This window comes from Crocodylus siamensis, chromosome 11 (genome assembly GCF_052110815.1).
Source record: "Crocodylus siamensis isolate JL-2025a chromosome 11, ASM5211081v1, whole genome shotgun sequence".
Taxonomy (NCBI): Eukaryota; Metazoa; Chordata; order Crocodylia; family Crocodylidae; genus Crocodylus; species Crocodylus siamensis.
In genome coordinates, this window is record NC_143405.1 from 48704268 (window position 1) to 48724482 (window position 20215).

Here is a 20215-nt window from a genome sequence, read left to right on the forward strand (position 1 = left end):
TAGCCGGTGGCAGCTGCCGGGGATGAGCGTCAGAGACCTGACTGGCCTGTTAACTCTTTGGATCCTAGGACGTTTCATCCCTGCAGTACCATAGCCTTTCTTGGCTTGGCTGGCTGTTTCCAGATGCTGGTAGGAGAAGCCAAGCCTCGTGGAGCGTGGCTCAGGGGCTTGAAAGGGAACTGGGGCCTCTGGCCACCTCTCTGGTGCTTGTCAGGTTGCAGTCTGTGCTCTAGAGGGAGGAGTATGAATGTGAGGGAGATTTTTGGCAGGTGGTGACTAGGGCCTTCTCCAGAGTCTGCCTTTCTTCTGTGCTTCCCAGGCAGCAGAAGCAGAAGTCACTGTCTGGAGGGTAGGTTTCAGGTCAGAACCAAAGAGCCCAGCAACAGGTGCTGTTGCAGTGGGTTACCACATTGCGGTGCTCATCCAACCAGCTGCAGACAGCTGTGGTTGAGTGGTGAGGCTGGCACAGCTGCAGGGATAGACTGAGGATAAACCATTAGGGCCCCTCATGCTGCCCTTCCTCCCCTCTTGTGTCTGACTGGAAGTGGCTGTGTCATTTCACAGATAAACCATGGGCAGGCAGCTCCTTCTCGCATGTGCTTCAAGCCGTGGGCCACGCAGACTGGCTGTAATTTGCTCTGGGAAGCTAGAGGCAAAGATCTTGTCGCCTGACAGCGGGGCTCAGGGCTCAGCTCCCCCAGGCAAAGAGGGAGGGGAAACGCAGCATTGAAAAAGGGAAGCACAGATGACAAATCCGGTTTTCAGCATGGGGAAGACTTTATTCCAAGGGATGAAATTTGAGTGCCTCATTGGAAGCCCATCTTTCCTGCCACGCAAAGCATTTTAATTAAAGCTCCCAGCCTTGACCTCCTTCCACAAGTCCTTTGGGGGCTGGGGAGGGGCAGGCCAGAGTGTGTCTGGGGCACAGTATGGTGCTAGTGCCTACTCAGGAGATAAATCGCTCAGATTGAAGCTCTCTCTTTTTCTCTTTTTCCTCTTTACACTTAATTAAATGCTTCCTGTAATGAAATAATGTTAGCACAGATTCAGGGAGGGCTAGCTGAGGGATGTGGTTGGAGCTCATTAAGGGAAAGCACTTGGACAGAGCTGGGTTCAGGGGTTGGGGAGCAACTTCAGTGTGGAGGTAGTGTGAAAAGCCTGAGCTGCGCTGTGAAGCCTCTGGAAACATATACTATGGGGGTGCAAGAAAGAAGCACTGGGAGCAAAGAAGAGAGGCCAGAGGACGTCATCAGGGAGGGGCTGTGAGATTGTGTACTGCTCTCTCCTCTCTGAAGAGCTGGTCCAGAGCATGGGGAAGGACTCTTGTGGAGAAGGACTGCTCAAACCAGCACATGGCTGGTACCGAGTGGCTTCAGCAGAGCTGAAGGGGGAGCAGATTAGGCTCTTCTGGGGTGCTGCAGTGCTGTGGGACTGGCATACAGATGGTGCCTTGGTTCTGGAGTGTGGTAGACGGATAGAAAGCTGCAGGTGGGGTGCTTGGGACTGCTGTGTGTTTTGTGGGCATTGGTGGGTGCAGAAACTGCCTGTCCAAACGCATGCTGTTGAGTGTCTGCAGTTGTGCTGGGGTTACAGAGCATTTCAGAGCCTGCCTGCCATGTCACATTCATTCTGTATTCCATCCTGGGAGACATCTGTCCCTGGTCCTCAAGCCTTGCCTCATCCCTGAGCCCTGCCTAGGGCCCTATGCAGCAGTAAGTCCCAGGCTTTTCCAGAGGCATAGTGGTACTTAGCTCTGAGGCTGAGGAATAACTCTTTGATCAGGGGGTTCACTTTCTCATTGTGCCTGTTTGATCCCTTTCCAGTTGCTCGCGGAAGGACCGGTGTGAGAGGGCTGATGAGCCTCAACGCTTTGCCTCTGACCTGCGCCAGTGTGTCGAGCTCACCGTCCAGCCCAAGAACATATCGGTTACCATGTCTGAGGTCCCGGTAAGCCACTCACCTTGCTGGTACCCTCACCAGCTACCTTCTGCCTCAGGGGTAAAGCAAAGGCAGCATTTAGAGATAAGTAAGCAAGTCTACAGGGGCAGATTAGATAGCCATTAATATACATTAGATGTTATGAAGTTCAGGATATTGATAAGGGACATATGATAAAATTCTTCACTGGGAAGCTAAGGTTAATCAGGAAAAGATGGAGTGAGTTTATTAGGATGAAAAGGAATCCAAACAGTGATAGAACCTGTAGCCTGGAGATGGTAACATGGTTAATCCTGACGCAGAAAAGGCAGAAAGGTTTGTGGGATATGTCTGCCCTGCATTTGGAAAGAAGCAGGATGTCCTTGTAGTGTGTGAGGCTGATGAAATAACTTAGTAACTAAAGAGGAGATTGGATGACATTTGCTAGTGATAGACCTGTTTAAATCCTCACAGGCCGGGGTAACTATTCTAAAAGAATAGGCTGAGGAGATCTTTAGCCTTCTGATGTCAGTGTTTAAATCAGGTTTATTCGAAGGGAGTAGGGAGCTTCCAGGAGACTAGAAGGGGACTTACTTTGGGCTGATGTTCAGAAAGGGCAGTTGAGATGACCTAGGTAACTTTAGGCTGGTGGTCTGTTATCTATCTTGGACAAGTGAAGGCGAAAGCTGATCTGGGATTTAACTGATACAAAATTAAAGGCTGCAGTTATAATTAATGTTAGCCACCATGGTTTGATGGACCACAGGTCTTGTCAGACAAACCCGATTTCACCTTGGATGAGATTACATGCTAGGTTGTTAAAAATGACTATGCCAGTACAATATACTTTTGCCTTTTACAGGGCATTTAACTCAGTGCCTCTCAACAAGCTGACCAACAATGAGCATTAAGTAGGAAAGCCTATATTAAATGGATGGCTACCAGAAAGATCTCACACCACAGTTGTCAGTGGAATTGCCATCCCGTAGGGTTTTTCTGGAGGGGTTTTGCAAAGAGTGGTGCAAGGCCTGATTCTGTTCAGCATTTGATCTGGAAGTAAATGTAAGTGTTACCATCTGGTGATAATATGTGCAGATGGCACAAAGATGCTACAGAGTGGTCAGTACTAGTGAAGGAGGGGGCAGTTGTAAAAAGTGATTGGGGCTGTTCAGGAAACAGGGCCCTTTCAAATGAAATGTGTATTAATGTAACCAGACATCTAAGAATGCAGGCCAGGCCTACAGAATAGGGATTTGCACCCTGGCAAGCTAAGGCTCTAGAAAGGATTTGGGGTCTGGTGGAACATGAGCTCTAAGTGTGACACATGGGCCTGGGGGGAGGGGGAAGACTAATGCAAGTCTTGGCTGTGTGAGTATTTTGTAATGAGGACTAGGGAGGTGACTTCATCTTTGTGTGCGACTGGATGAAGCTGATGTCTGAACACTGCACTGTCCTGGTGCTCCCAGTCTAGAAAAGGCTGTTGAAAAAAACAGAGGCCTTGCAGAAAAGAACACTCTTGACTGATTCAAGGGCTGAAGAGACTAAAAGAGCTCAATCTGTTTAGCTTATCAAAAAGAAGATGGAGAGGTGAGTTGATTACAGCATGTAAGTGCCTTTGTGAGGAGCAAATGCTGGGTGCTGAAGGGCTCTTTAACTCTTCAGAGAAAGGTGTAACAGGAACCAGTGTTTGGAAGCTGAAGCCATAGACATCCAAGAGAGCAATAAGGCACTGAGTTTTTGCTTTGAGAGTGGCTGACCAGTGGGACAAACTCTCAGGGAAAGTAGTAGGTTCTCCCTTTCTTGATGTCTTCAAGCTTAGATGCATTCTTGAAAAATATTCTTTAATCAACCCAAAAGCCATTGGGCTCAATCGAAGGAAAGCCAGGTGGAATGTAGTGGTCTGTAGTGGAATGAGGTCAGACTCGAGGGGTTAGCGGTTCTTTCTGCTCTTACACTCTAGGTTTCACTTCCTACCCTGTCCTCTGCATTTCCCAGAGGGGGCAGGGGTGCTTGTTCCTGGGTTGGTGGCAGATTTTCTGCTAGATTTGAGGAAGGGAAGTGGGACTGCTTCTAGCCTTTCCTCTGGACTGGGGCTGTTCATGATTCAAGAGCTCCTTTCATTAGCTGATTTACATGGTGACTATTCTTCCTCTTGACCCCAGCTGGTGCTGCAGGCCTGGAATGTCCCAGACCTCTCGGCTGGGGTGAACTGCTCCTTTGAAGACTTCACTGAGTCCGAGAGCCGCATCGAAGATGGGAGGATCTACTGCAGCTCTCCCTCTGCAAAGGATGTCATCCCCATTACCAGGGGCCGAGGTGAGTTTGGGGAACCATGCATAGCTCCTGACGTCAGTGTCCCCAGGGGCTGGGAGAGAATCCCTTTACAATTACATATACACATGCATGTTCTGTTGTATTTATCTTGCACAAATATACGCTCTTGTCTGCTCCCAACTATCATACACTTGTAATCCTGGGACCCAGGTGACATTGGCAGTGTAGTAGTCCTCTCAGGGCCAGGGCAAGGAGACTCCATAATCCAAAGCTAGACAGGAAAAACCGTGGAGAAAGGTGTGTGCGGCTGAGCCCAGCTTGGGCCTGAAGAGGATGAACTGGAGGAGCTAGCATGTCTTCTCCATGTCCCTTTGGGAGAGGCTGGCCTAGCTGAAGGGCACTGCTGGCTGCACCTCTCCCAGTGGAGGACCTGAATGGCTTATAAAGGACCCAGGGCTCTGCACAGACCCCAAAGCAGGAGCTTGGGGTGCAGCATGGGTAAACACGAAACGCAGTTCTTCTGCAGAAGGAAGTGCCATGAGGGATCAGTCTCTGGAGTGTGGCAAAGCAGTCTTGGAAGGAAGGAGGATTGAACTCCAGATAGGAAAGGCAGAGTACACTGGTCCCGTAGCTGGGAAGGAGTAGATGTTTGACTGTGATCTATCTTATCTTCTCCCACTCCTTAAGCCTGACTGCATACTGAGGGCCTGTGGCTATATCCCATTGAGGGCTTTTGTGGTGACCCAGCTCCCTAGCATGGGAGCATCCTTCGATGAGGCTTGTGATTTCAAAGTGAACTCCTCAGGACACTGCTTGAGGCTGTAACACAGAGGGATTCAGTCCTCTCCTTTGCCATAAACCCTTGCCCAAGCCTGTGCTCCTCTGCTGCTACTCACCAGTACCTCACAAAGTAGAGGCATAGTGCTGAGTGACCTTACCTGGCCTGTGATCCCTGCCAGCTGGTTGGAAGGCTGCATGGTAAAGTGCTCCCCCTCTTCTTGGCTCAGGAATTGGGCCATTGTCCTAGCTAATTGGGGATAATTGGGATAACTGCTCTGTTCCACCACAGGCTTCACTTGCTCAGTGTTGAGCTGTGCACTGGGTTCCCTCAGTCCCTTTCTGGTGTGTGACCTCCCCTGCCAGCAGCACCTTTCTGAATGGCACGTCCACCTGATTCTCTTTCAGGCGATAAGCGAGTGGTAAAGCTCTACCTGAAATCCAAGGAGACTGGGAAGAAGTTTGCTTCTGTGGATTTTGTCTTCTACAACTGCAGTGTCCACCAGTCGTAAGTCACCTGGGCGTGTTCTGGGAAAGGGGCCAGTTGAGGCAGGCACAGTGGGGGAGCACAGACTAAGGCAGGCGGGGGCCAAGGGTGCCAGCTGTTTTTCTGCATCTCACTGGGATTTGGTGGAGGGGGACTGGGGAGCCAAGTCATCTTGTTCTCCTCTCAAATTTGGGTATGGTGAAAAGGGGTCAGGTCCCTGAGAACATGGAGGAAGTCTCTAAACACCTGTGCTTTATAATTCATCCCAGCCCAAAGGCCTGATCCAGCTCTAACATGGAGGAGATGGACTTCTTTCCAGTGGTTTAATCAGTAGAACTGTTTGCTAAGTTTCAATCAGCGGTGCCCTTGCAAATGCCCTGCCAGCTGCTGTGTTGTGCAGATGTGCATAGCAGAGTGTTAGTGAAGGCATCTCCTGGCTTGCAGAACCTTGAGGGCTGGGTTGGAGGGCCACAAAAGCTTAGAAACCCCCACATCTCCTTACTGGATGCCAAGTACTTTGATCTGGAAGTGAGAGCAAGGCAACCAACCTGAAGCCAATGCTGTAGCTTTGCCAGTCGCTGCTTCCAGCAGAATCTCATTTGCACAATTGACTTCTTTTTGCAAAGCCTTGGAAGGAACAGGCTGTTTGTTGGAATGCAGATGCTGTAGCGATCACTTGGACTTCACGTGCTGGACGTCTTGTTATTCATGGAAACTGTTAACATACAGGGCAGAAGGACTTGGCTGGGGAAAAGCAGTAAAGTCCTACATTTTCCTACCAAGGTACTTGCCTCCCAGGGCTGCTGGATGGCAGTCTGGAAAGTCACAGCAAGGCTTAGTGGAACATTTTGCATATTATGCAGCACTTGCCCAAGAGTTTTCTAAGTAGAAGGAACTGTGCCCTTGCTTTCTCTCCCAGCTGTGCTGAAACCCACTTTAAACATTGGCCTTTGGGATGTCTGAGCTGTGCTTGTACTAAAACAAGGCATGGAAATGTGTGTTATTAGGATATCCAATTATGAGTTAGACAGCCTGGCAGTTGGGACAGGATGTTAACCTTAGGGAAGAGATTGGCGTGGATGTGAGCCCAGAATTCAGAGGTAGTGATGGAGTGATTCTCTTGGCTTGCCTGATACTTTCTGGTGATGGTAACATTCAGGCTGGTCTGTGGAACAGAGCGATAGATAATTTCAGGAGAGGGGCTGTATAGTCATCTGGGTTGGACTGTTTCCTGCCAATGTCTGTAGTCCTTCAGAGGGCTGACCCAGAGCTCTGCTACAAACAACTTCAAAGCCGATTCTTCAAACAAGCTGCACTTTCCACTTTGATCAAGGAAACAGCGGTTGAGAAGCAGTGTCTTGGGGTGCCTCCAGGACACCTGCAGTGAACGTTCATGCATCAGCACCTGGGGCTGCTGGCAAAGAGAAGAGCCTGTGGGGACCTGGCTGTACCTGTCTGCCCAGGACATGTCCACATGCAAAAGGAAATGTTAAGAGGCCCTGGGGCATAGTGCCTGGACAGCAGAATGCAGCAGTCAGGACTGTGATGAGGGCTGCGGAGACAGTGATATACAGCAGGGAATACACCTTCTAGACCACTCGTGCTGGGGAGGCGAGGTTGGTCTCACTGCTGGGATTTCACTACCACCTGCTGCTTGTGGAGAAAACAGGAGAGTGAGGCAGGGGGGAGCATAAAACATGCCTCTCTCTCACACCTTGACTCACAAGTAGAGCTATGCCTCCCATCTCCCTTCACATCGTGTGGTTTCAATAACATTAGATCAGCTTTGGCTCAGGCAAGTTGCTTGTCATTAGTTTGCAAATCCAAAAGCAGATGTGGGTTTTTTTTTAATAAAAGAAACAAGACTTTTGACTACAAATGGTACCAGATATGGCCAGATCAGGGCCTCATCATCCTGCCAGCATAGAGGGGAGAGATGATGAGGGAAGTGACATTTTATTTTATGGGCTTGAGACAAACATCAAAAACCCCCCAAACCCACAAAAAAGCACTGACTGATTTATAACCATGTTGGTGTTTAATTTTGGATGCATTATTTAAAAAGGCTAATTATGGAGGCATTAATATTTATGGGCTCCGGTTGGAGCTGATAGAAGTGTCTCTGTTCAAGGCTGTTGAGCATTATTATTATTTTCTTTACGTCAAGGATTTTAGAGTTTGGAGGCAATTTTAATTGTGTGACCTGCAGTCAAGTCATAGCCAAAGAACATGACAATATCCAGGATGATGCAATACTTTTAAATACCATTTGCAGATGGGAGTCTTTAATGGATCTCCTCAGAGTTAATAGCCTCTCCGATCCAGGTTTCATATTGTGCAGAAGAAAAATCTATAAGTCGGCCTGATAAATTCTGTATTAGGAACAATGCACTTTTCTACAAGGCTAATGTTTTTCCTGTGGAGTTTTCTGATCACCACGCATTATGCGTTTCTTTCACGTTTGGGCAGCTTTTGCTTGGGCCGGGAGCCGAGGGCCTGAGTGTTAAATCATTTGTCTCCTTGAGGATGAAATGTTTTAGAAGAGATTTTCAAACCGTTACAGAGAGAGAGAAAAATGGCTAGCTGCTTCTCCACTGGTGCAAATTGGAGCAGCAGTAGGGAAGCCAGTGGGGCTCTGTAGACTGATGCCAGCAGATCTACCCCGACATGTTTGCGCCTGGAAAGGTGCCTATGATATTTGTAGGCAAAACCCATGACAGGATTTTGGTCCAGTCCTGCCATGGTCTCAGCACCCTTGGTGCTCAGCGCCTTGCAAGAATGGGGCTCGCTACGCTTATTCTAGAGGCCGCTGGGAACTTGGTTTGGGGGCTGAGGTGGCTTAGGCGGGCTTCTTTTTTTCTCTAAGGGAGCTCAGAAACACTCAGAAAGGGTCTGTTTGGCCCATCTCCTTAGGAGAGAAACTGGAGGGGCATAAGCAGGGCACAGCTCCCACTTCTTTCTGATCTGTCCTTGCAAGGCTTTGTAGGGTGATCCAACCCTGTGCTGCTCAGGCTCATCCCCTGCGTTGGGTTAATAGCAGCTAGATCCCTGATGAATGTCACTGGCACCTTCGTCTTTCCCTGGGCTGCAGAGAGCGTTGCTCTGGGAGCTGATAGAGTCCTCTGCCAGCCATACTGCTAATTTCCAGCATAAAGAATTTTAAGCAGTCTCCTTTACTTTCCCCCCTGTGCCAGGCCTTGCCCCTCCTCAGCTTGGGATGAGGCAGCCAGGCCAGTGACTTTCATTTTCTCTTTCTAGGCAGTTTTGCTTTCTGTTTCTCCAGCTGAGTGCTGCCGCAGCCTTGAGTTTTTGATAGCCCAGGGGAATGTCGAAATCAACAGCAGCAATAACAACAACAAAGCTGTTTATATTGAAACCTTTATAAAAGCAAGAATATGTTTCTGCTCCTGTTAGGTTTTGTAAATTGCCTCGCCTCTCCCCAGCATCTCCCTTTCCGACATTTGGAGTCTAAACTGCTTGATGCCAGCAAAGACCATTGAGTGTGGCGAGTGTTGTGGAGTGCACAGCTTGAAGTGCCGTAGACGGAGCTGATTTGCAGAGGATGAGCAAACATCAGGCCCCTTTAAGGTGTTTTAAGCTGGGTCCCAAGGTACCCAGCAACTCTTGGAGCAAGTGTCTTTAAAGAAGATCTGAGACCTTGACCCCAGTTCTGGGTTGTGCAGCCCCTTTACTGTGGCAGCATCTAGGTAGGCAGTCCATACTTGGCATAGAGTAAGTAGAATACCCTGGATCATCTTCCCCCTATGCCCTGTCATCTAGGGAAGTGTTTTCCAACCTTTTCCAGCCCAAGACACACTTCCATTAATAAAATTTTTCTGCGGCACACCTGTTAAGGCATTCTCCGTCCCAATATTTATGAGCTTGTTGTAGCTCATTGCCATGGCAAAATTCTGTGGCATACCTGCTCATTTCTGACAGCACACAGTTGTGCCATGGCGCAGCGGTTGGTAAACAATGATCTAGGGACACAGAAGGGAGAGCTTGGAGTGGGAAAAGGGGCATCAGGTCCCACGGACTTGTGGGGTTACGCAGGTATTCCCTGCAGAAAGTTACTATAAGGGAGAGCAGCCATTTGAGTGACTTTAAATCATAATGAGGCCTTGGTGTGGTGATTTGAGATCCATCTCAAGCTGAGCCTCCTCAGAAATGCAACCCTGAATCAGGGCTTGTTTCCAGTGACTGCTTTACTCTGTAGAAGCACGAACAGGGAGGCAGACCTTGTCCTGAGCCTTGAAGATCTATCAAGGTTTGTTCAGGATGAAAACAAATCATTTGGTGTTAACAACAAAGGGATTGTGCCTTGTACATGATTTCTATAGTAACCGCTTGAAAGAGAAGGATATTGGCAAGGAGACAGGTGGGGAGTGCTTTCTGATAGCACCTTTCTGGAAATGGTGGGTCTCCTTGCTCCGATCAGCCAGGAGGAATTTTGGGAGCCTTGGAGCTCTCCTGGTAAATCAGGGCTGGGCTGAGGAAGGGGTTATGATTCTCTTTTTGAGATGCCCCGGTGAGTTGATGCATTTAGACCTTGTCAATATTTTCCGCGCTGCTTTGTGATGGGGCATTGGGACTGGTGTCTTGGACTGTCGCTCTCTTCTGGCTCTGCTTTTCCAAGAGAGGAATCGCCGTGACATGAGGCACCAGAGTCCTGTAGCACCTCTCAATATCGATTTTCCTGTTCTCGCCAGAGTGGTGGTGACTGTTGACAAGGTTGCCACACCGCTTATTTTTCAAGGCCAGCCCCGCGCACTGTCTGGGAGACTTGTGGAGAAGAATGCCGCTTGTATTCTTTTTGGGAAAGCTGCCTCCCAGCTTTCCCAGATAAACGGGGCTGCAGTTTGTTAAACCTTGATTAGCACAAAGTGTTTGACAGAGCCCTTTGTGAGGACCTGGTCCATGTAATGGGGGTGTGCACAGTTCTATGTGCCTTGACTAGGAAGGGCTGAACTTCCCTCTGCATTCCTAGGGGAGATATTTGGTTAAGGGCTAGTTGCTTTGTGCAGAGCCTGCAGGCCATGATCAGGCTGCTCGGAGACCATTGTTCAGAGCATTTTCAATAGCTGTCCTGCTAAGGGGCATGCAGTGTAGCACAGCCCCTCATTCATATCCTCCGGTGCTATACAGACTTCTGCATCAGAAAGGGGATTGGCTAGCTCTGGGACAGCATTTTCCCTTCCCTTTCCCTGGATCACATGGAGGTCTCTTGGGGCAGTAAGATGAGTGTATGGTGAAGCGATGGGCTAGAGGGGGGTACACCTCACATCCCTGCCAGTTTTGGGGGGCAAAGGGGGACCAAATGGGCAGCACTCTCTGTGCTGTCTGTATAGGAAGGTAGGTGGGAGGAGTCCCTGGAGCAGCCATCAGCTGTGAGAGCCCTGTCAGCTTACCTGTGTTTGAGCCATGCTGCATGGAGAACGGGCTCCCACGAGCTGAGGTAGAGGCATGAACCTGCAGAAGGACAGCCTTGGTATGTCCCTGACTATGGGACTCATCCACTAGGCTCAGTGAGCTGGTTATGCAGGCTGGTCTTTTCAGGCAGGGCTGCAAACTCTGCCCCACAAGGGGATGTCTGGATAGAAACCTCCATGGGGAACTCTTTGTGCTTTCCCTCCCGATGAGCCCCTCCCCTTGGGGGCTTTCCCACAGCAGGCCTTGATCAGACATGCATTCTTTAAAGGCCACTTCAAGAGCTTTGATAATCCACTTAATCACCCCATGTCCAAAATCTGTGTATGCAGATGATGTGATGCCTTTGTGCACATTAAACTGCCTCTTAAAGGTGTTCTCCAGGAAATTGAGTTCCTCCTTAGAGATAAAGGTCTAACACAAAGCTCCGTTATTGCTTTCAGTAGGGGCTGTGGTCTCTGACTAGGAAGATGAGCGAGAAATAGGTCTTGAAAGAGAGTCAGGGATTTCAGAGGGGTGGGGAGAGCGATGGAGCGATGCTGGGGCTCGTCTCCAGGGGGAGAGTTCTTCAGGACTCGGACGACTAGGTTTGGAGAGGGGGAAATGCTGGACCTGAGAGCTGGAGGTTGTGGGGGAGCAGGCGCATAGAGATGCAGGGTCTGGCCCTCACCAAGTGCTTCATGGGACTGTCCAACTATATCTGTTCCCAGCCTTTGTGGTGTGGGTTTCACTTCATTATGGTTTCTGCAGTCTTGTTCCCAGGCAGAAAGGGTATGAGGGGAGGGGAAAGAAGAGGTGTTCATGAGGATGTAGGGCTTGATTCTGCCATTTCTTCATTTCAGTCAGTAAATTATGCAGAACTTTTGACTTTTAATATTGCAGCATGTCAGCACATTCCCAGGTTCCCATATGGCCTGTGCAGAGAGAACCCATCACAAAGCAGCAGCTCTGCCAGATTTGGAAACCACAGCCATCCCATTGACAGAAGGCAGCAGGTGGGACAGCAGTAGACCACCCGGCCTGATCCAGGAGGGTGAAAGAGACGTGGGGATCCTGGCAGATGGGACTGGGAGGGGGACTCTGAACTTGAACAGTTGCCATGGGCTGCTCGATGTCCATCCTCTCTGAGTTTCACACACGGATGTAGTACTGTTCACATGCCAACACAGGAAACACAGAAGCCCAGAATGCTGCCTCCATGTGGTGACAGTGATGGCAGCTAAATGCTGCCCTGTGTGTGAGGGTTGAAACTCTCCCTCACCTCCCATTAAAGCTGTTATTGCTAAGAGCATCATCTCCTTGCCGTATGAGCTCCCCAGCCTGCCCCGGTGGTGGCTACCCTCCAGTAAAACCCCTCCCAGAACAGCGACAGCTTTTGGGATCACTTCTGTGCACAAGGAGGGGAGGTGAACAAAAGCAGCTGTGTTGGCCGCTTCTGCATGATGTAGGGGAGACGTTAGAGTCAGAGGGTCAGGCCAGGGGGATGAAGTTTATTTTTAAAGCCTTGCGAGGGCATTGCAGAACAATGGGGAAATGGCTGTAGTGGCTGTAACACTACTGCAGCTGAAGCCAGGCGTCTCTCTAACTCTAGGGAGGCGAGCGCTGCCGCCTTTGAATAGAGCAGCCCTATCTCACAGGTCAGGCTTTCGTTATAAGTCTCCATTAGGCAAATGGGATTTTAATGCATTGCTTCAGGGGGTGAGAGCTGTGTGGCACTGCAAAGAAGGCAGGGGCTGGGCTTGCTGCTAGCATGTGAATCACTGTTTCTTGAGAGTCTATCTCCACATAATTTTGATTCTCTGGAAGCAGGATGGGTGTGTTGGTGCCTGCTAGAGCCAGGGGGGAGTGCAAGTGCTGCACACTCTTCTAGCTCTCCTAGTACCCCTCAGTCCATATTTTGCTAATCTAAATCTGGGGCTTCCCACTCTGTCCTGCTGATATGCCTCAGTCCGGATCTGTAGCATGCCCTGCCACTGAGATGCACCTCATTCCCCCGTAAATGCTGAGTCCTTGCCCCAGTGGTCTCGCAGCAGACAGACTTTACGACTTGTACCCTCCTGGATCAGTTCTGGTGTTGCATTTACTTAGGTGAGCTATCCTATGGTCTTCAGTGGGACTGGCCTGAGGACGTACTACTCAGTGTGAGTAAGGCCTTAAGGCCAGCCAAGAAGAGCATAGGTGAGACACACCAGGCTGTAGGGAGGGCTGGGTTATGGCCAGTAGGGCAGTGTGGTTTCTTGAGGGAATAGCATTCATGTTTGGAGGTGTCTAGGTCTCCCTCAGACAGTGATGTTTCAGGGCAAATTGTGGTGGGCAGGTAGGGAGAGGTGACCATAAGGAGATATCCATGCAAGACCTTGGGTGAGGTGGAATAAAAGAACATGGGTGCTGGCCTGTAGCCCCGGCGATTCCAGTGCCAGGGGCTATCAGAGAACTGCTCGCACTCCTCTGGGGTGAGTGGCATCAACCCACTTCTGACTCCCTCTTGCTGCTCTCCCACCTCCCCCAGCCTGTTTTGCAAATGTAATGGGAGTGGAGCTCAAATCACTTGCAGTGCGACCCCTCCCCTCCTCCAGCTGCCACTCCAAACGCAGGCTCTAATAGAATCTAATATTCGCTAAGGGCATATCTCTCTTACTGAGATAAGGTCTTAAAAGTAGCTTGGAGGATCTGAGGAAGTCAGAGGGAGGTGCCGCATGTATGCAGATGCTGTTTCCATCAGCATGGATCGCATATGTCATTTTCCCTTCCAGTTGAACCTCTCTTGTTCTGCATATGCCCTTAGTAGAAGTCGCCCTCTCCTTTCCTCCCTGTGTGTCCTTCCTCTGTGGAAATCCGTGGCTCCAGGCTAAGATCTCCCATGGTGGGGGTCTGTCCTGCCACTTGCTGTGATGGTGCCTGGACTGCTTGTGTCAAGCACCCAGATAATGCTCCCTGCGTCCTCTTTCTGGTTTGTTCTCTAAAGGCAGCTTTGGGGGAGCAAAGGTAACCACCTTCTTCCTCCATTTTCCTTTCCTCTCCCCTCTTCTCTCTCTGTCTCTCTCCTCCTTGTTTCCCTGCTCAGGCTTATCTCCCTCCGCCCCGTGGGTGCCTGTTTTGTTCTCTGCCTTCCCTTCTCTGCACAGAGTGCTGAAGAGCTCTCAGCTCTTTTAAGCCGGAGATAAGAGAAGCGAGTGGACTTGTTTCCCAGACCATGCGAATACCAATATAATAGAGAAGCGTGCACCATGCCTGAGGATAAGAGTGAGTGAAGGTGAATGAGGAATGAGGTCTGATCTGTAGCACGTTGAAGTTGATGAGAAGTTCTTAGGGTATGGACATGAGAACAATTTACTGCAGAATAAGCGGGCTGGACTTTATCACGTGTCAGCTGCTCTGCGGTAGCTGCCCGTGTCCCTGCTTTTACTCCATGTGAAAGAGGGCTAAGCTACCGTGGTTAAGCTTCCACTGACTTTGGGGTAAGAGCATGTACTCAGTTATCGTGGAGCAGCTGATGTGCGATAAAGCCCGTGTTCCCTGGGGTGAATTGTTCCTGTGTCCTTAAGCCTTCCTTCAGTTTGGATCAGGCGGGAGGGATAAGAACAACAGTGCTGTAGTAATTTGAGCTGCCTAGTCCTTAACTCCAGGAGGAGATGTTTTCCTGAAACCACTGTCCACTGGTTCTGGGACTTAGCTCCATGGAGCTGGTGCAGTCCCAGCTGGGATCTCAGGAGTGATGCTTCTGGAGCACTCTCCATTTGACTCTCCTGTGGTTTCCAGAGACGTTCTTGACCCACTGGTCTCAAAATCAAGCACTTTTTGCTGCTTCACGTCCCCTTCCCACACCCTGCTGTTTTGGGCATCGTGTGTCTCTGATGTACACTTAACTCTGAGCAAGTTTATGGCTGACCTCCTTTCCAAGGGGGAGCAGGATAAAGACACCAGGGTTGGGTAGGCACAGGGACCTGGATTGGATGGCAGCGGGGGCTGCAGGTCAGAAGAGGACATTTTATCCTGTTACACCTAAGTCAGTGCAGCTCCAAGGCAGCTTTCTCTATCTGAGGTTTTTTGCTTTAGAGCTGCTGTCGTCTGCAGTCCTGAACACTCTTTCTCTGGGTAGGAGCCCTGGAGTTGTGATGGTTCTCAGTCCTTTGCAGCCCCACGACAGTAGACAATATGTACCATTCCTACCACAGCAATCCATGACAAGGGCTTTCTCTGGTAGTTCTGTGGTAGATGAACCCCATGTGGGTTTTCTTTGCCTAATGTGAAATCACTATTGAGTTTCTCTCCAGTCACATGGTCCTGGAAAAGAGGAAGCATGCAGTGCTGCAGCTCAACTCCCTGTGGACACCTCAGCAGCAGAGCCAGTCCAGGGTGCCTCATCTGCATCCGAACCTGTGTTTGGCATCAAATTGTTTCCAGCTCGGCTTGACTGCCGGTGGAAACTGGCCTTCTGGGAGAGGATGTTCCTGCTGCAGGGTCCGATATACAAGGGAGGATGTGAGTGTGTCTTCCTCTAATTATCCGAAATGGTGAAAGTCTTTTAGACAGTAAGTGCTGAGGGAAGAATGCCTGGCTGTGGGAAGGAGAGAGACGGCACAGATGGCATCATGCTGCCAAGCAACCTGCTACTGCATCAGGAACCGGCAGGAGTGACAAATGGACACACTGGGGATGAAACCCCAGACACAAAGTAGAGCCCGACCTTGGCAGGATGTGCCAAGACCAGAGAGCTTCAGCTTGCTCTTCTGCTTTGGCTGCCAGGGTAGTCTGACCGGGCCAGTCTGCAGAAACATTTGGAGAAGCCTCTCATGCTTCAAAATCTCAGCTTTGACTTTTCTTACTGAGTTGGTCTGGGGCTGGTCATTAGGATGAAAAGCCTTTGGAGCATGACACAGGCATGTGCCAGGGCAGTAGTGTCTGTTTGTGCCCATGGCAGTTTGCAGGGATTGAGAGGGCTGGTGCAAAAGTGTCAGGGTCATGGCACTCTCAGAGCTGTTCTGTGTTTCAGTGCTGAACAAAGCATGCAGGAAAAGGGGGGGTGGCGGGGGAAGGTGGTGCGGCCTCATAGCAGTGCTGGGGTTGACCGACATCCTTAAACCCTAATATGGTTTGTACAATTCAGGCTTCACTTTGGTGTCACCAGTGGGAAGAGCTCAGGCTGCTGTTGCAGGATGGAAGAGTAGAGCCATTTAGATGTCTCCCTACTCTGAGTTGTAGGGTTTTAGCAACTCGGTTTCAGTTCAAAGCCCACTCTGCTTGGCAGCATTCACTAGCTAAGGTGAGCATGTCTGAAGCATATTCGAGCCATGCTTTGGAACACGTTCTGGCCTAGGGTCCCTGCTGTCCGGGTTCTAGTTTGCCGTGCGGTCTGTAGACACATTGCCCAGTCTGCAATAATCTGGGAACTTGTTGGAATGGAGCTAAAATGCCACTGGAGACTAGGGCATGAGTAACAGGAATAACATAATTTTGACATCCTGGTGGCAGAGGGTGGTAATGTGATGCCAAGCTCGAAAAACAGGGGTGCTAAAAAGGAGTCTGTTAAGTTAGAAGGAGGATGAAGGGGTAAATTAGGGAATTAAAATCCATATGCCCAGCATGGGGGCTGCTTTGAGGGCAGTACATTAGAGTCTCTAAAAGTAGGTTTATCTCCTGGCAGGTGACGGCAAAGCTAAGAAATCAGCTAGATCCTAGTGTGGTTAAATGGTAGAGTACATGAGTTCAGTTGGGCCAAATTTACAGCCTTGGCGCTGCTGCAGATTTAGCCCACTTAGGCTAGTAGGAGGTATTTAGGTGCAATATAACATCATGCTAAGCTGGACTTCCTATAAGGTACCAGCCAGGAGCTGATGCTACTCAGCACCTCTTTAGGATCAAGCCCATGGTGTGGGACCGGTCGTACTCAATACAGGGGAACACTAGAATAGGCTGGGGATAGTGGTCCACAGTTGCAAAGAGTTACAAATCAAAGACTGGTTAGGTTGGACGGTAACATGGGGAAGGTCTGGATTGAAGGTTGCCTGTTGGCTCTCCCAGGTGGAGGCGGCCTCTTTGGTCTCATCTGGGGCTGCCCTCTACTGCATGTTCTCCTCAGCTTTATTGAGTCTTGGTTCAAGTGCCCCAGTTGATGTGGGCTGGAGAGTCTGCTCCATATCCTGAGAGATCAGTAGGAATTATTTCCTGCTGTGTTCAGGCTGTATTTGCTTTAGCTCAGTTTCATTCTAGTCTCCTTAAGTTATGCTGATCTCTGTGACCCAAAACAATCTGCCCCGCCGTGCATGTTCACCCCATCAGACGCTGGTACCTAGGCACTTATCTGAGCTGTCCTTTCCACGGTTGCTGTTTTTCTATTTGCTGGTTTTTGGCCAGTGTCCACCACTTTGGTAGCTGAATTGTTTGCTTCCCAGTCCTGGCTTGAGCCCTCAGTGAAGGGATGGAGAATAGAAACAATCCTTTTGCTTTGTTGTTTGTTTGGTTGGGTTTTTTTCCCCCTCTCTGCACCTCCCTCCATCAAAGCTACTGGAGATAGGAGACCACGGCTGTGCTTTTAAGTTGAATATCTGCAGTTGAAATAAAATTGCATATATTTGCATAAGGAGCATCTCAATTAACATATTTGTGGGTAAAGCTAAAAGGGCTGTTCATTTGGAAGTGAAAATGTGAGCGAAACATGGAAATGACTTCCAGCCCCTTTGCAAGCAGCTTAATTAAATATTTCCTTAGTGCATACGCATGGATTTAAACAGCTCTCGCTGTATACGTAATGGCGTGTGAAGCTCCAGGGCAAGGAGTTTTGTCCCTGCAAAGCCCCAAGTGAAGTGTTGATACTGGGGCTTATCTGTACCTTGATTGTCTGCCCTGGCATCCGTATCACACTTGGCCTCCTTGCGCTATCCTAGCACCTCTGAAGTGACAACTCTTCAGGAGGGAAAGGAGTTCAGCACGATAGATCCCTGCATTGGAGACTGTCTCTTTCTTAGGAGCTCTTCTTTCTATTTCTTCTCATCACAGACTCAGCTCTCCCTAAAACCGCCCTCCCTGAGAAGTTCCCACAGGGTTTGCTGTCGTGTCTGGCTTGCTGGAAGCATGACTCGCTCAGCACTGGGGTTCGAGGGCAGCCTTTCCACTTACGCCACTGGAAGGATGTTTCTTTATGCCAAGGCTGGAATCAGGCCTGGTATTTCTAAGGAGGCTGCCATGCTTTGGGGGTAATTCTGCTCTCCTTGAAGTCAGTAGGAACAGGATTGAGCTTTTATTGGGATAGTCATTCCTGGAGCTAAGGTCTTTTCTCTTTTTTTTTTCCCCGCTTGTGTTTTTAATGCAGACAGCTATGTCCCCCACTTCATTTATGCCCCAGTGCCTGTCCTTGTTTCCCAGCTGCCAGGACAGGTTTGGTTTTGTGACGGTCTTTCATCTTGTGAACCTGGCTTGTGACTGAGGTGAGGGCCTTGTGGACAGCCTCACGGACATGTATGAAGAGTCAGTTTTGTGGCATCACTACTGAACTCCTTCCTCCCACAAAGTGGCTGGACTCTGACTGTATCCCTCATGCAGAGGAGATGGGTCCCTAGTTAATGGAGCAACTGAGGGCCATGGTGCCGTGACCTGGAAAGGAAGGGTAGTTTCAGGGACATTTTGGTTGTGTAGAGACCCCACTCATTTATTTAGATTTCTGTTGTTTAATAACCACATTGATCCTCCAGTGCTGGACTTCTGTCAGTGTAGAGCAGAGGTGCACAGTGCCCACTTTCTTGCCTCTGGCAAGGGACACTTTCCAGAGGGGGGCTGCTGTAGTGGGACTTGCCTGAATGGATGTGAGACCCCCCCCAGTGCCTTTGTAAGCAGGAAGCTGGCTCGGCTCTACACACTGGTTAATGAAGACAGAGAGGACTGTGCAGAGAGGACACGGGGTGTGTTCTTTTGCTTTCTAAGTGCTTTTACATGCAGCTCATTGATGTGATCAAGGATTCTGGTGGGCTGCTGGGATTGCCCAGGCTGGCTGCATGCGTGCCCCCTGCTGTAGAAGAACCAGGCCTCTTGTGATGGGACACTGCTATCCCTGCTAGCAGTTCTCTGGGTGTGCCAGTTCTGGACGTGAATTGGGGCCATAGCACTTCAGATCAAGAGTGAGGAAAACCACGGGAGAGATCAATCTTGTTCATGTGTTACAGCACTGTAGTGGCTTTGCCTCAACTAAGGGAAAGTGTGCTTCTGAGGAACCTGTTAGCTAGCAAGTTGTAACTCAGTGCTGTTACAAATGCAGTGGTGCCTAATGTGGACAGGGTTTGGTACCTTCAAAAGCTGGCCAGCTTGTCACGATTGTTCCTAGACCACATGATTTTAGAGTAGGATTGATGTACCGTTTAGGGTACTAGGATCATTCCCAGGTGAATAAGCCCTTTGGTTGTTTGTGCTTGCGCTGAAGGAGTGTCGCCAGGGCAGCCTCAGGCCAGACTGACAAGCAGGTGGGCAGGGCTGGTGGCTAGGATGACACTGGTGGAGACTGGGGCAGCGGGGTCCAGTGCGAGTGCATCTGTTTTCTCTTCCCTCTGTGCTGGTCTGGCTAGTATTTCTGGTGTGGCTCCCTCTGCCCATCTTGGAGTTGGTGCAGACTAGGGCAGTCCCAGTGCTATCGTGGTTGGGTGGAAGGAGGCCCTCGGGCTTTTCTGGGGCTGCCTGCTGGGTAGCTGTGCTTGGTTTCATCAGGGCTTACCTGATGGGCTGAGCTGACTCGGTGTCTCCTTTTCACATCCAGCCCTAAAGAGGGTCCTTTGGAAAGCCTGCCCTTGTGCTTTCTCTGAGCGCAAGAAAGGCTGCTTGCCTGCCATGTTTGTTTCCTACCAAAGCTGCTCCTTTGTGGGGCAGCTCTGACACAGGGACTTCAAAGTGCAGGAGTGCGGCTTGCAGACCCAGACAATGGTTAAACATAGGCCCTGGGGGGATGCAGAAGAGAGAGGAAGAGAACCAGGGGAGGGAGGGAGGGACTGCGAGCCAGGCTTGCACACAGCCGGGGAAGGGGGAAGCCAACACACGCGCAGCCCGGCTGCAGACTGAGGATGCGAGGGGAGCAGACAGAGGGGTCACACACGCGGCATTGTGAGGGAGTGAAAGGCACTACAGTCCCAAAATGTTAATCTGACCCAACCTTTGGCCAGTTATAATGTAGCTCTGAATGAGCATGCATTAATGCAGTGGGGGTTTTTTTCCTCCCTGCAATTGGAGGGTCCTTGTTCTGACTCTGTTTGCTAAAATTGCCTTTCATAAAACCAAAAATAAAGCTGACAAAGTCTGCGATTCAGCCCCCTCACAGGCAGGCGGGAAGGGAAGCGCCCAGGCCTGTCAAGTTAG

The 20215-nt window shown here is 50.0% G+C and overlaps 1 protein-coding gene across 6 annotated transcripts in view; it reads left to right on the forward strand.

Annotated features, from left to right (window-relative positions):
- The window catches only part of PLXNA1 (plexin A1), a 233419-nt gene that overhangs the window by 115947 nt on the left and 97257 nt on the right, over window positions 1–20215 (forward strand). For all 6 annotated transcript variants that reach the window (XM_090022932.1, XM_090022938.1, XM_090022936.1 and 3 more), the window contains exons 6-8: window positions 1824–1947; window positions 4080–4233; window positions 5377–5476. In XM_090022932.1, coding sequence (XP_089879058.1) covers window positions 1824–1947; window positions 4080–4233; window positions 5377–5476 — 378 coding nt within the window. The remainder of the gene's footprint in view (window positions 1–1823; window positions 1948–4079; window positions 4234–5376; window positions 5477–20215) is intronic.